Source organism: Equus przewalskii, chromosome 18 (assembly GCF_037783145.1).
Source record: "Equus przewalskii isolate Varuska chromosome 18, EquPr2, whole genome shotgun sequence".
NCBI classification, from domain to species: Eukaryota; Metazoa; Chordata; class Mammalia; order Perissodactyla; family Equidae; genus Equus; species Equus przewalskii.
The window spans coordinates 16,435,040-16,449,304 of NC_091848.1; the positions used below are offsets into that span (position 1 = coordinate 16,435,040).

At 36.2% G+C, this 14,265-nt stretch overlaps 1 protein-coding gene across 9 annotated transcripts in view; it reads left to right on the forward strand.

The window, feature by feature from the left end:
• The window catches only part of NAALADL2 (N-acetylated alpha-linked acidic dipeptidase like 2), a 1,266,186-nt gene that overhangs the window by 364,036 nt on the left and 887,885 nt on the right, over positions 1 to 14,265 (forward strand). The window contains exon 1 of one of the 9 annotated variants that reach the window (XM_070582372.1): positions 13,757 to 14,087. The exons of 7 other annotated variants lie outside the window; for them this stretch is intronic. In XM_070582372.1, the coding sequence (XP_070438473.1) occupies positions 14,045 to 14,087 (43 nt within the window). In that variant the 5' untranslated portion in view covers positions 13,757 to 14,044. Of the gene's footprint in view, positions 1 to 13,756; positions 14,088 to 14,265 lie in introns of those variants that run through there. One more of the 9 variants, XM_070582381.1, reaches the window with a different exon arrangement.

Sequence of the window (14,265 nt, forward strand, 5' to 3'; positions counted from 1 at the left end):
TAAACAAAAGTTTAACAACATGTACACCCCCTGTATACGTAGAAGGTGACACAGGAAAACTGAGTAACTCCCCAAAATGGCCAAAACCATTGCTTTAAATACCATCTTCAGCTAAAGACAAAAGGAGATGTTGGGAGTGGGGAGTTGGTTATGGGAGGTTACCAGGAAAAGCACAGTAAACAAGAGTAAGGTTGTTATTCAGATTTAAGTCATTGTCTTCTCAATTGATAAGAGCTTCTAAGGGGCCCACCCTGTGGCAGTGGTTAAGTGTGCACATTTCACTTTGGTGGCCTAGGGTTCAACAGTTCGGATCCCAGGTGTGGACATGGTGCTGCTTTGCAAAAGCCATGCTGTGTTAGGTGTCCCACAGATAAAGTAGAGGAAGATGGGCACAAATGTTAGCTCAGGGCCAGTCTTCCTCAGCAAAAAGAGGAGGATTGGTAGCAGATGTTAGCTCAGGGCTAATTTTCCTCCAAAAGAAAAAAGAGTTTCTTGAGATTTAGAATCATCTTTCTCTTCCTGTTACAGAGAGGGAGACAAGCTTACAAATGGAGATTCCTTTTATAAATGTAAATATCTCTTACAAAAGGGTAATGTGTACTGGGTCTTCAGAGCTTCTGCTATATCTGCAGTATCTTAAAAATAACGAAGTGGGGCCAGCCTAGTGGCGTAGCAGTTATGTTCGCATATTCCACTTTGGTGGCCTGGTGTTTGCTGGTTTGGAGCCCGGGTATGGACCTACCCACTGCTTATCAAGCCATGCTGTGGCAGGCGTCCCACATATAAAATAGAAGAAGATGGGCACAGATGTTAGCTCAGGGCCAATCTTCTTCAGCAAAAAGAGGAGGATTGGTGGTGGATGTTAGCTCAGGGCTAATCTTCCTCAAAAAAATAAATTAATTGATTAAAAAATAACCAGCTCAAGATATTCCTTATGCCTGAGAGACATATTTTGGGGTAGCAAATTCTACTCCCCTACATAACAAATGAAAAATAGCGAAATGGTGGAATTAAATCCAACTATGTTGATTATTAGATTCATGTACTCTAAATACTGCAATCAAAAAGAGAAGACTTAGTCTGAATTTAAAAAAAGAAAAAGGAGGACCCCACCATACCTTCTTGGAGAGATATGTACTTTAAAGAGAAAGACATTAAATAAAAGGATAGAGGGGCCATCCCTGTGGCCAAGTGGTCAAGTTTGCACTCTCTGCTTCGGCAGCACAGGGTTTCGCTGGTTTGGATCCTGGGCGCAGACCTAGCACCACTCATCATGCTGAGGCAACGTCACACACAGCAGAACTGTAGAACTAACAGGACCTACAACTAGAATATACAAATATGTGTTTCAGGGATTTAGGGAAAAAAAGAATAAAAGAAAAAAAAGGATGGAAAAAGATATACTATGAAAACACTAAATATATAGCAGATAAAGTAGTCTTTAGAACAAGAAATTTTTCAGAGGATGAAGAGGGGCATTTTATAATGGTTATGAGGTCAATTTACCACAGGACATAAAAGTCCTAAATGTGTTTTCACCTAATAATAAAGGTTCAAAATGCAAAAAGCAAACTTGTAGAACTGAATTGAAAAACACATTATAATCCACAATTATAGTTGAAGATGCCAATATCACTCTCTCAGTTGATCTATATTGATCTATATAGATCAATTGGATTTATAGATCTAATTGATCTATAAATAGGCAAACCATTTAGAATGCTACAATCAAGAATAGCAAATTACATATTCTTTTTCAATGCATGTAGACCATTTACCAACACAGGTCCACAAAAATGGTCTCAATAATTTGAAAAGATTGAAATCAGGGTATATTCTTTGACATCAATGGAATTCAACAAAAATCAATTACAGAAAGATACCTGGAAAATCTCTAAGTTTTGGAACTTGGAATACTTCTAAATAACTCTAGATTAAAGTATAAATTAAAAGAGAAATTAGAAAATATTTTAAACTAAATTATATTTAACACACAATGTGTCATAATTTGTGGGATGCAGGTAAATTGGTGGTTAGAAGGAAATTTATGGATTTAAATGCTGTATTAGAAAAAAAGAAACCACTAAAATCAATGTTGTAAACTTACAACTTAATTAAGTAAAAGAAGAAGAGCAAATTAAATCCAAAGTAAGTACAAGGACAGAAACAATTCAAATATGAACAGGATTCAATACAATAGAAAATTGTCAAACAATAAAGAAAAACAATGTAACAATAGCTATTTTTTTAGAAGATTAATAAGACTCTAGCTAGTCTGATCAACACACACACAAAACTACAAATTACTAACATCAGAAATGAATGAGGGGATATCACCACAGACCCTGCAGGCATTAAAAAGATAAGTGAATATCATGCACAACTTTACATCAATTTATTCAACAACTTAGATGAAATAGACAAATTCTATGTATGACATATATTATAAAAAATGTCTCAAGAAGAAAGAGAAAATCTTAATATGTCTATTACCATTAAGGAAATGAATATATGCTTTAAAACCTTTCCATAAAGGAAATACCAGGCCCAGATTGTTTCACTGGCAAGTTTTATCAAACATTTAAGGACAGTCCTAAACAAATCTTCTCAGAAAATAAAGGAAGAGGGAAAACTTATCTACTAATATTATAAGGCCAGTATTACCAAACTAGGCAAATAAAATGCTTTACCAGAGGAGAAAAAATATAAACATAGACAAATATCCTTATCAAAATATTATCAGTTGTATCTAGTAATACATGAAAAAAGATAATACGTCTTGACAAGTAGGGTTTATTCCACAAATGCAAGCTTGTTTTAATATTTGAAAATCAATGTAATTTATATATTTAGAGAATTGATGATAAAAATCATCTAATCATCTCAGTAGACAAGGGAAAAGCATTTGCCAAAATTTAATGCCTATTGACTGGGATGAGGGTTGGGTTGGGGGAAGAGATTAAGTATAAAAGGTTATAAGATAACTTGTTAGAATGATGGAAATATTCTCTATCTTGAATGTTGTGGGAAGTCTAATAATGAATACTGTAGGGGAGGAAGAAAAATTTTCACCGGACTCATGTTGAGTTCTCCATCTGGGACCCTGTAAATTAGACTGGCAAAAGACAGATAAACAAGAGAAAAACAAACGAAAATTTATTAATATGTATACCGCACATGTATATATGGGAGTAAGCAGTAATGAGTAATCCAAAGGGGTGGTTAGAACTTGGGCTCGTATATTACCTTAGGATACACAAAAGAAAAGGGGTTTGGGGCTTCTGGGCAGGGGAGGCAATTTATGGGAATGTGACAAGGATAAGTATGCTAAACTTGGATTGTCACATAAGGTTTGTTATTGCAGATTTATGTCCCTCCCTTCTTTATTAATGAATTGTTAGGAATCCTCCTCCTCCTGGTAGGGGAGAGGAAGACACCTTTTAGAAATGGAAATTTCCTTTATAAATGTAAGTTTCCTTTACAAAAGGAAAACTTATGCCCTGTTTTTAGAGCTTTTCCTGCATCTGCTGATTCTCAATGTGTTTTAGCTAAAAATAATCATGTGCTAAAGATGCGTATTTTGGGGTGGCATATTCTGGAACCTTCAATACATTTATCAAACCTCATCTAACAATGCACTTAAAGGGTTGCATTTTATTGTGTGTAAATTTTACCTCTATAAAGAAACCAGATTCCACCAATTTTTGTTGCCATTATTTAGTGGAAGAATACAGCAAACATTTATAAAACATGTTTTCTTACATTGCTAAAGGCAATTTTCTCTTTATATCGTAAGATTTCTGAACTTAATCTTGAGATTGGCCACTTAAAGAATCATCTTTAGCTCATTAACAATTTGAAATTCAAATAAAGCAGTTCTAATATATTAATTTGGTGGTAAGGATGAACTGTTATATTTATATAATTTTGCATACTTACATTCTAATATTTCGACACCGAAATTGGGAAGAAAGCTCTGGTGATTTGCTTACTAAAAAGCCCAGGGTCACATATTGAAATGGTTCAGAGGATAGGCAAGTAACATAAAGCAAGCAGGACTGTACAGAGGGAATTGGACCCACTGGAAAGCGAATAACTCACCTAAAATTGTTCAGATTCTACTTTTTAAAAAATGAGTTTCCAGACAAACAAAAGTATCTGAGGGCAGATAAATGCAAAATTTGTGATGCCATCAAATAACCATTAAATTAGAAAGTAGAATGTTCTCTTTAAAGTTACCTTCAATAATTTTTAATTGCCTTTCAGTTTTCTTGATGTGTTTTACACTTTCGTCTTTGTTTTCACTATTTAACTGATTTCATTAGGTGCTAATAGGGGTAATTCAATCTCAGTTCATTTCTTCAAACCATTGTGAACTTTAAAATATTATAATTTTAGATTTGTCACCAATCTGGAGTAAATAATGAGTTTCTTAGACTTTAGGAAAACTAAAGAAATTAATAGTTCTCTCCAACTGGAAATCCGGTAATGTACAGGACACTTTATGAAAGAGGTAGGGGAGGAAGAAACTTTTTTTTCTTCACTTTCCCAGTTCAATAGCTGGGAGCCCTGCAAATTAAACTGAAAAAAGACAGGTTAACAAGAGGAAAAAAATAGATTTCCCTGTATATATGCATATATACATACATACATACCAGGATTTCACAAAGAAAAGTGATTCCAGGAGGCATTTAGAATTTGAGGCTTCTATACCATCTTAGGCTAGACAAAGGAAAAGGGGGTTGGGACTTCTGGAGGAGGAAGGTAAATTATAGGCAAATAAGGGGAGGGATTATATCAAAAAATAAGAATTATTTAGTGAGTGCTTTTACGCAGGTAAAAGTCATTAGGTGCCAAGAATTGTCTCCAGAGCAGTTCTTTTCCTGGTAAGGGAGCAGGAAACACCACTACAAATGGACACGCATCCTGCTTTTAAACAGAAAGAGGGAGGGCAGAGAGCTAACTGCCTTCAGCACAAAAGAATCCTTATGCCAAAGTGGCGTATTTTGGGGGGGCATATTCTGTCCCCTTCAGAGAGAAGCAGGAATACCAGAAACATTTTGAATTAATAATCTTCCTTATGCTCTTTATTAATTTTATTTTAAAAATTTTAGGAGAAAGATGAAATAGAATTGTGTTCTGTTTTCAATTAATCAATCATAGGTATTTATTAAATGCTTATGAATCTGGCAGATCTAAAAACAGTAACTAAGAAATGCTCTATAATGTGTACCTTGAGAGTTGGAATACAGGGCCATGTTTGCCCTGCATATTTTTTAAAATGTTAAGGAAATAAAAATTAATTTGATGTGTTAGGGTATAGGAAGACTAAAAGTTTTAGAAGAGGTGTGAGAGACATAATGAAATAAGTATTTAAAGCTGACTTGAGCAATGGCACGTCTATTCTGTTTTTGCGTTTTTTCATTCTTAACATTGCTCACATGTTGTGAGCCTCTCATTGCCCCAGGTGATCAAATAGCATATTTTCCAGCGTCATCCTAGGATTTTCTTCTTTCATTGATTTCTCCCCATTCAGCCTATTATTCTGAAAAATCTGTCCAGAGAAGCTGTGTTTATCTCTCCTCATTTATTTTCTGACTTTTTTCTCATTTTGTAAATCTGATCACCATAGGAAAGACAGCAGCCATTCACCGTAGAGAAAGTCTATTTTAAGTACTCACTGCTTAGGGGAAGGTTGGAGACTTTAATCCTTCATCTCCTTTCCTTTAGCAATGCTAGCTGGCAGAGAGCCAGCAGGAAAGTGGAAGAGGAACTTTCAGAAAGAAAACCTTCTCAGTGGAAAGTGGTGGCCCATTATGATGTCGAACAGAAGGAGTTCTCCTGGAATCCGTTTCTAGGAAAGCTTGTTCTGCCACTTTGACTTTATTCAGTAAAAAGAAGAAGATGAAGAAGAAAAGAAGGAAAAGGGAAAAAGAAAGGAAAGAAAAAACTAAAGAAAAATAGTAACAAAAGGGTAAACTTTTCTCTGATTCCCCATAATTAATTTGTTATTGTGGACCCCTATTTTGTTCGTACTTCGTAAATTGAAACCAAAGCACTTAGTGTTAGTTTTAATATGTGATTGTTGTAGTTACTGTGTTTATTTTGGACATGGTCACCTATTATTAATATTTTAAAATGTTAAGTGAGAGGAATGGAACATTTCTAAAAACAATGAGAAACTTCGACTTTTAACTCAGCTTCACCTTAGAAGAGAAAGCTGTTACCCCCTGAACAGCTGTTAAACATTGTTTTCATTTAGTTAGTATTTACCACATTCTTGAAGCACAGTTGGCATCAATTCTTGTCTTTTTTTTCTTTTGTTTTAGAATATAGTGAAGCTAAAGACTGGAACAGATTTTACCTCTCAGCCTGAATGACTGACTGGTTCGGATCTATTTGCAAAACATTTTCAGAGCTCTTTTAGATCATTCTTTGTCATGAATATGAAACTTCTGTTTTCAGGATTGCTCATTTTTAGGATATTTTGAGGAAGTGAATTTATCTCCAAGCTAACGGTACCATTTAAACATTTTCATTAGATTTTATTTATTTATTTATTTTGAGGAAGATTAGTCCTGAGCTGACTGCTGCCAATCCTCCTCTTTTCGCCAAGGAAAACTGGCCCTGAGTTAGCATCCATGCCCATCTTCCTCTACTTTATATGTGGGACGCCTACCACAGCATGGCGTGCCAAGTGGTGCCATGTCCTCACCCGGGATCTGAACTGGTGAACTCTGGGCCACCCAGAAGCGGAACATGTGAACTTAACCGCTGTGCCACCGGGCCGGCTCCTCATTGCATTTTAAAAAGATGACAGAGACAAATCATTCTATGACCTTGGTGCTCCTATTAAACCTGGGTGTTCGAGGGTTTTAACTATATATATATTTTTTTCCCCAGCATTATTGTAAATTTTTAACATGTCGTAAAATTCTCAAATTGATCAGTTCACCATTCTATGCTGTATCAGGCAGTTAGCGTTGTATATTTCTTTCCTTTAATGCTTTCCTTAGGTGTTCTCTTGAAGGAGTTTTGCCAGAGTTTGTTGAACAACTGTTTTTTTTTAATGTAGATTAGGCAACTATTTTTCGTGTGTATGCACTTCATTTTAGAGTTCCATGATAGCATTAAATGTACGTTTAAATTTTTCTTAACTCTTCCTTTTTTCAGATGATGCTTAGATGGCTATCACAGCTAGTCTTCCCACCATGGGTAGACTCACACATGTGAGGCTGAGCTCGCTAACAAGAGTATATCACTTTAAAGCTTTCTGGCATGTAAGCCAAGATTTCATGGGAGCCTCATAAAAAGCACATAAATCACTATCCACTATGATTATAAGCTTATATTTAATGTTTTGTCACAGAGTTCTTCCATAACCTGGAATAGTGAGCGTTGTTCCCAGGAGCAAATTAGAATACTTTGTAGTTTCACTCCTACCTGACTTCCAACTTGGCACCTCCATGTGTCTGTTATTTTCAGATGAGTCATTGTATATCTTAATTAAGTGAAATAACCTACAAACCATCCTATTAAGCAACTCAGTTTGTGTGTATGTGTGTGTGGTAGCATATAATTTATATAGTTCCTTGGCTTCTTTATTTAAACTGTAGTGAAAAGATCATTAAAATGACAATACTTTCCTTGCCATTAATTAGGACTTATCTTGTTTCCTTGCTAATGGATGCTTCTTACTACTGGAAGAAATAGTTATTTTCTTAGTTCTTCACCAATATTAATTTTCTTAAGATTCTATATAACATTTTATGAAAGAAAGATAGAGAATTAAAAGTTTAGTTAGTAATATCTAAAGGATACTTTTGTCCATCAGTCAATCTTAATACAAAACACTGATCGGGCCTTAATTTTTTTGACCAAATATTTCTTTTATATTCACATGTATAGAAAAGTAAATGTGATTATGTTCATGTTAGGTATTCAACTATTTAGAATTATAGTATCAAATGTGCTTGGGGATGTCAGAAAAACTGAGTTAAATTAACTAGATGTTAACTGAGGATTAGGAGTCAGTGGGATGGAAAATTGTGGCGATATGTATTGACATTATTGAGTAGGCTGTGGGACCAATGGACATCTATGAGCATGGAAACAGCATGATTATGTTTTAGGAAGATTGTTATATGTGCTTGATGATTCTAGCAGATATAGAAAGGATTGATTAGAAGGAAGGAAGATTTCATTTAGGGAGTTACTCTCTTGGCAAGAAATGATAATAGATTCACCTAGAGGAAATGAAAAGTTAAGGAGGTGGATTTCAATGACATTTAGGACACAGCATTGATAGCACTTAGTGACTATTTGGGGAATGTGGGAGGGTGGAGCCAAGGATAAATCCTAAGTTTCTGTCTTGGGCAACTGGGTAGATGATAATGATACTGAATCTCTTAGTCTCAGGTTCCTGTGCCCATGCACAGTAAGCCAATCACTAAGACCATGGGTGCTTGGAGTTGGAAAAAGGTTTATTACAAGTTGGCCAAAATGAGAAGGCAGGAGGATAAGTTCTCTTAAATCCGCCTTAACAAGAGAAGAAAGCAGGGGGTTTTATAGAGCTAAGAGGCTTGGTAGGAGGAGTTTTGGAGAAACAAAGAGGATAATCCTGTTTCTTTCACTCCAGATAAGCCCTTGGGCCATCTGACTTCTGGGCATCAAAGACAGTTGGGCGCTGATTATCTGGTGATCATGACTTCCTTAAGGGCATTCTTTTTCTTCTGTAAAACAAGCTCATAAATCCTTGTGACCCTTGAGTCACCCCTCAGGTTAAACAAGAAAAACAGCAAATTGACAAGATTAACCTCTTTTCGTCTTTGTCTGTGTTGGGAACAAGGTGAAAGGTAATCATGTTCTTATTGAATATTTACAGTAACCTTCAGGTACTTGGCTTCAGTAATACCCAGATCCAGAAGAGAGGAGTTAGAATATGTTGGGCCAGTATTTCCAAACATGAGAAAATCTTGTTTAATTTATTTCCACCCATTCTTCTTGCATAGTGTGTACTTTGCCCTCTTTTCCTAGTTTACCAGCTATTTTGTTTTGGGTAGGACTCAGAAGTATTTAGCATCACTGAGGATCAGACAGCTCCATCCTAGGAATTCATAGCTACAACAAACCAACAAAAGTTCCAACTTCATCAAACAATCTTTGCTTAAAAAAACTAAATGATGAAATGTCTAAAGTCATATGGCTCATAATAACAGGTTGCAAAGTTTATCGTTTTTATACTGTTGACTACTTTATTTTTATCAAGTAAGAAACTTAGGAGAAGTAGGCTCAATTCAGGAAATTTTGTGTGATATCAGTTCCCAACATTTGAAAATATTTGTCAGACTTTGGGTGGTTTGCCACGATCGGCAATTTATGTTGAGGTGATAATGTGAAACTAACCATCCTACTACTTGCCTGACACTCTGTTGGACATTTAAATATTATCTCATTTAATTCTTTCAAAACACTGTTACTTAGTCCTGCTTTATAGGTGAGGAAACAGGCTGAAACAGTTTAAACACTGGAGTAGGACTGGATGGGAACTGGGTTTGCTTTACTCTAAAATACAAGAAATAAGTAGGACTAGTAAAAGTTCTTGAAAACGGACCATGTAGGGGAGGAAAAACCTTTTTCTTCTACCCTCCTAGGTTCACTGGCTGAGTCCTTGAATCAAATGGATAAGAGACAGATTAAGAAAAGAAAAAAAAAGTTTTGAATTATGTAGATAAACATGAAAGTCTCACAAGGAAATGAGTCTCAAGGAGGCAGATGATTGAGGCTTATATACCATTTTAGACTAAACAATGGAAAAGGAGTTTTGGGCTTCTGGGAGAGAAACATAAGTTATGGGAAAGTGAAGAGAGGAAATGTACAGTGAGTAAGGGTTGTCTTTTATGCAGATGAGAGTTTCTGAGGTGATAAGAGTTGTTTCCTGGAGTAGTTCTCTTCCTGGTGAGGGCACACTTTTACAAATGGAAATTTCCTTTATAAAGGTAAATTTCCTTTACCAAAGAGGAAATTGGTACTCTATTTTTAGGCAATCAGAGGAATTAAAGAGCTTTTACTGCTGGTTCTCAATTGCCTTATCTCAAAATAATCCATATGCTTAAGAGACATATTTTGGGGGGGTATATTCTGGTATCCTTCAAGCACATCGATCTAATTTTGAGAACTATAATCTCAAAGATCCATCCTGCTTGTTGAACATGGAATTCCTTCCAATAATGGCTTATGGGATTACAAGTTTAAGAGTTCTAATCCTTTCTCTCTAGCCTTTTTCTCTCCATGGATATTTATGGTTTTGACCATTTTGTTCTTCTTGTGTTATACTTTTCTTTGAGAAAATAAGTACCAGGTTTGTGTAATTATTAGATGTATTGTGACATTTTACATACCCAGTGTCCCATGTTTTGTAACAGATAATTTTGTAACAGACTAACATTCGGAACTTTGTATAACTACTTCAAAATTTTTTTCAAATTTTCACATATATTTTCCCTTGAAAATCAGAAGTAAAGAATCACTTCAATAACCACCTATAACAAGTTTAAGCTGCAATACTGGTTTCTTCCTCATGTATAATTTCTAGGTAGAACCCTCAAACTGAGTGATAAAGGATAGCTTTTATCATCCCTTCCCCATTCTCTCCTTGGAGTTTGCTTAAGAAATAGAATTTTGGAAACACAAATAGGAGATGTGGTTAGATGTGTTGTTTTCTATTATGTCATCTAAGTTGTTTAAAAATTGCGCTTCATGGGGGCTGGCCCTGTGGCCTGGTGGTTAAGTTTCATGTGCTCTGATTCAGTGGCCTGGATTTGGTTCCTGGGCACAGTCCTACACTACTTGTTGCTGGCCATGCTGTGGTGGTGACCCACATACAAAACAGAGGAAGATTGGTACATATGTTAGCTCAGGGCAAATCTTCCTCATGCAAAAAGAGGAAGATTGGCAATGGCTATTAGCTCAGGGTGAATCTTCCTCAGAAAAAAAAAACACCCTCATAATTTTTACAGCAATGTCTCGTAATGTATGTGGGGACACATTCACTATCATAGACTTCCTTTCCAAGAGTTTGAAAATCTTGGTAATATTTTTAATTATATTAGTTTCCTTTTCACCATTCAGTGAAGCTCTCCTGGCTAATGCCACCCATGCTGTTTGTTTTTGGTATGTGTGTATGTTTTAAACTAATGCCTTAACTATTTTTTTCTCTTTCATTTACTTCCTCTATCTTTGATTCTCTTTCGGAAATTCTCATAAGTGTCCTCATTTCTTTTATTCTTATAGCTCTTAATTATTTGCTCTTGCAGGTAAACCTGCCTATTTCGCCCATCTCTTTTCATTTTTGAACTTTAATTTGTCATTTTGCCCTCCTGGAATATTTTCCATCACCTTCTTCACTAGTCCATGTCCTTCTTTTCTTTGAGACCCCTTAACTCACTCTTTCTGATGATGGTAATTTTATTCACCTTTTCAAAACTTGTTGAAGGGATAATATGTAGTAGGAACTGTGCTAGGTGCTAGGGATAATGCAATGGACATAGAAAGGGTGTCTGACATAACAGCTTGCAGAGACCGAAATAATTAAGCAGTACATGTAATACCATGTGATAAGAGCCATGGTAAAAGTTGTTAAGGGGCACCTAGGAGCACACAGAAGAGGTCTCAACTGTGACTGTGTCAAGAAGAATTCCCGCATATGAATTAGTCAGGAAAAGGGAAGTGATGAAAGAAGTTTTCCAGGCATGCAAAGCCCAGAAGCAAGAGAGAGAGAGAGAGACAGAGAGAGAGAGAGAGAGACAGAGAGAGAGAGAGGGAGGGAGGGAGAAAGTGTATGTGCATGGCACTTTGTTAGTATTGAAATCATTTCAGTATAACTGAATGTATATTTGGATTGTTTTCTGTGCAGCTATAAATACTTTTGAGGTTTCTGGTGTTTATATGTTTATGTTTTTCCTTGGCTCAAAAATAGGGCTTCTCTATTCTACTTTCATTGTAACTTCCCACATGCCATAATTCAGCTGGTAGATAATGAGTGCTTTCTACCTGTTAATGACTAATTTGAGGTGCCTGGGGCAGGTATGTAAATACATTTGCAAGTTGGTTATAATAAGTGAGGATTGATATGTGTGTTTCTCCTCTAATGGGAAAGTCTGAATGTGATGATTATAGTGTATAATTGGCAAACATTCAATTTCAGGTGACTTTTGGTAAAGTATGTAGCATGAGGTATACATTATATTATGCAATTGTACTAGGCAAAGGACTACTCTATTCTAGAACAAACCTCAACCTGGATTTTGAATTAGAGGCTTCTGGCATTGTAGTGATGAAATGGGCCTTAGATAGTAAATAGTCCAGCTCCCTCCATTACAGATGACGAAACTGAGACCCAGAGAGGTAATAAATGAGAGAACTTTAAATTAACTGTGATAAGGATTTTTTTTATGTCATGTTTGTTTTTATTCCTAATTATTTTTTAGTATAACTCCCTAGTTGTTTGCCATTTCTGTTGTTTTATAACTTATGTAATCATTTTTTTATTAATAGACTAGCAAACATGGTATACAGATTATTTTCAAATTGGAAATTAAACAGCTATTAAAGGAGGAGATGTTTGAGCCTCAGATTTTTTTTAAGGAATTCTAGACAGAGAAAGTAGAGATTGTTTTTTATTCTAGATGACTAATGGGAGAGAGCTTAAATAAATAGACTTATTATTGTGATCTACCTCCTCTCTCATTTAAAAGTGAGTAAAGATAAATCTCCAATTTGTTGTTCATCTTTGCTAAGAGATTATTTTTGTTTGAAACACAACAGTTTAATACTCACTATGTTCCTATTAAAAAGGCAGTGCAATATGAGTATCCTTTTAGACACGAGGACTTCGAGGACTCCAAGATTGGACTGAATCGTTTCTTTCCTTTTTTTTTTTTTGAGGAAGATTAGCCCTGAGCTAACTACTGCCAATCCTCCTCTTTTTGCTGATGAAGACTGGCCCTGAGCTAACATCCATGCCTATCTTCCTCTGCTTTATACGTGGGACACCTACTAAAGCATGGCTTTTGCCAAGCAGTGCCATGTTGCACCCGAGATCTGAACTGGAGAACCCCCGGCCGCCAAGGAGCGGAACGTACAAACCTAACTGCTGCACCACCGGGCTGGTCCCCTGAATCATTTCTTTACAGTCTCTCAGTTTCTAAGTAACACAACTGATATTGGAACATAGTGACATCAGTGCTTTAGTTCAGCATTCTTTCCACTGGTCAGAAAGAGGAGATGGACAAGGGGAGAGAGAGAAGGAAGGAGATGAAAGAGGAAAAGGAAGAAGAAGAGGGAAGGAGAAGAGGAGGAAAAGTGTTGCTCGTTGTGTATTATCTGCCATTCACAGTGTTTAGCACAGTCATACTTCATTACTTTCAATCTTCATGGTAATCTGAAAAAGATATTGTCCCCATTTCACAGTTGAGGAAACTGAGTCTTGAAGTTATATTCCTCTCTTATAGTTACATGGCTAGTATTGGAGATTCTCCAGTCTGTCTTTCCACCGCTGCACAAAACTGATTCTCATGTTGTTCCTTATCTCCCTGTATTTTTTTTAAAGGGATGTTGCAAAATTCACTTTAAATTTTCTTTCATGTCTATAAGAGAAACAGATCAAGAACACTAAAAAACAAAACACTGGCTCTGCACCATGGTGTGTTGCTAGTATCAACACTTCAGGGGAAAAGTATAAACACATTTCTGGACTAAAGTGAAAGTAGGGAATTAAAAGTTAATACCAAAACTGAAGCAAAGCCACGTTTTGTGAAGCACACATTAATAGCAGTACATTGGATCAAAGGATGTGATCTCACTTCATAGTAAAACAGGTCCTGCAAGGCCAGGTAACTCAGGAAGCAGAAAGGTAATTATTCACAGAAGAAAGCAGGTAGTATACTGTTACAGTACTACAGGAGAAAGCCAGAAGGTCACAAAGCTTGCAGGGTAACTGACACAATTTGAAACTGCTTGGCCCCCTTTAAAAAGAAATAATAAAATGGGAGAGAATGAAGCAAGTTTACCTAACACGTCTTTGCAAGGTAAGTGCCAACTGAGTCTAAAATGTTTGCAATCAGAAATTTAAGCAGTGTCGATTACAGTGGGTGTGCGTGTGTGCGCGTGCGCGCACACTCTCGAGTTCGTGTGTGTGCCCCTACCGAGTATCAAGGTGTATTTTGAGGGTAGAGAAAAGAGCGAGATTGTTGTTTCAGAAGCCAG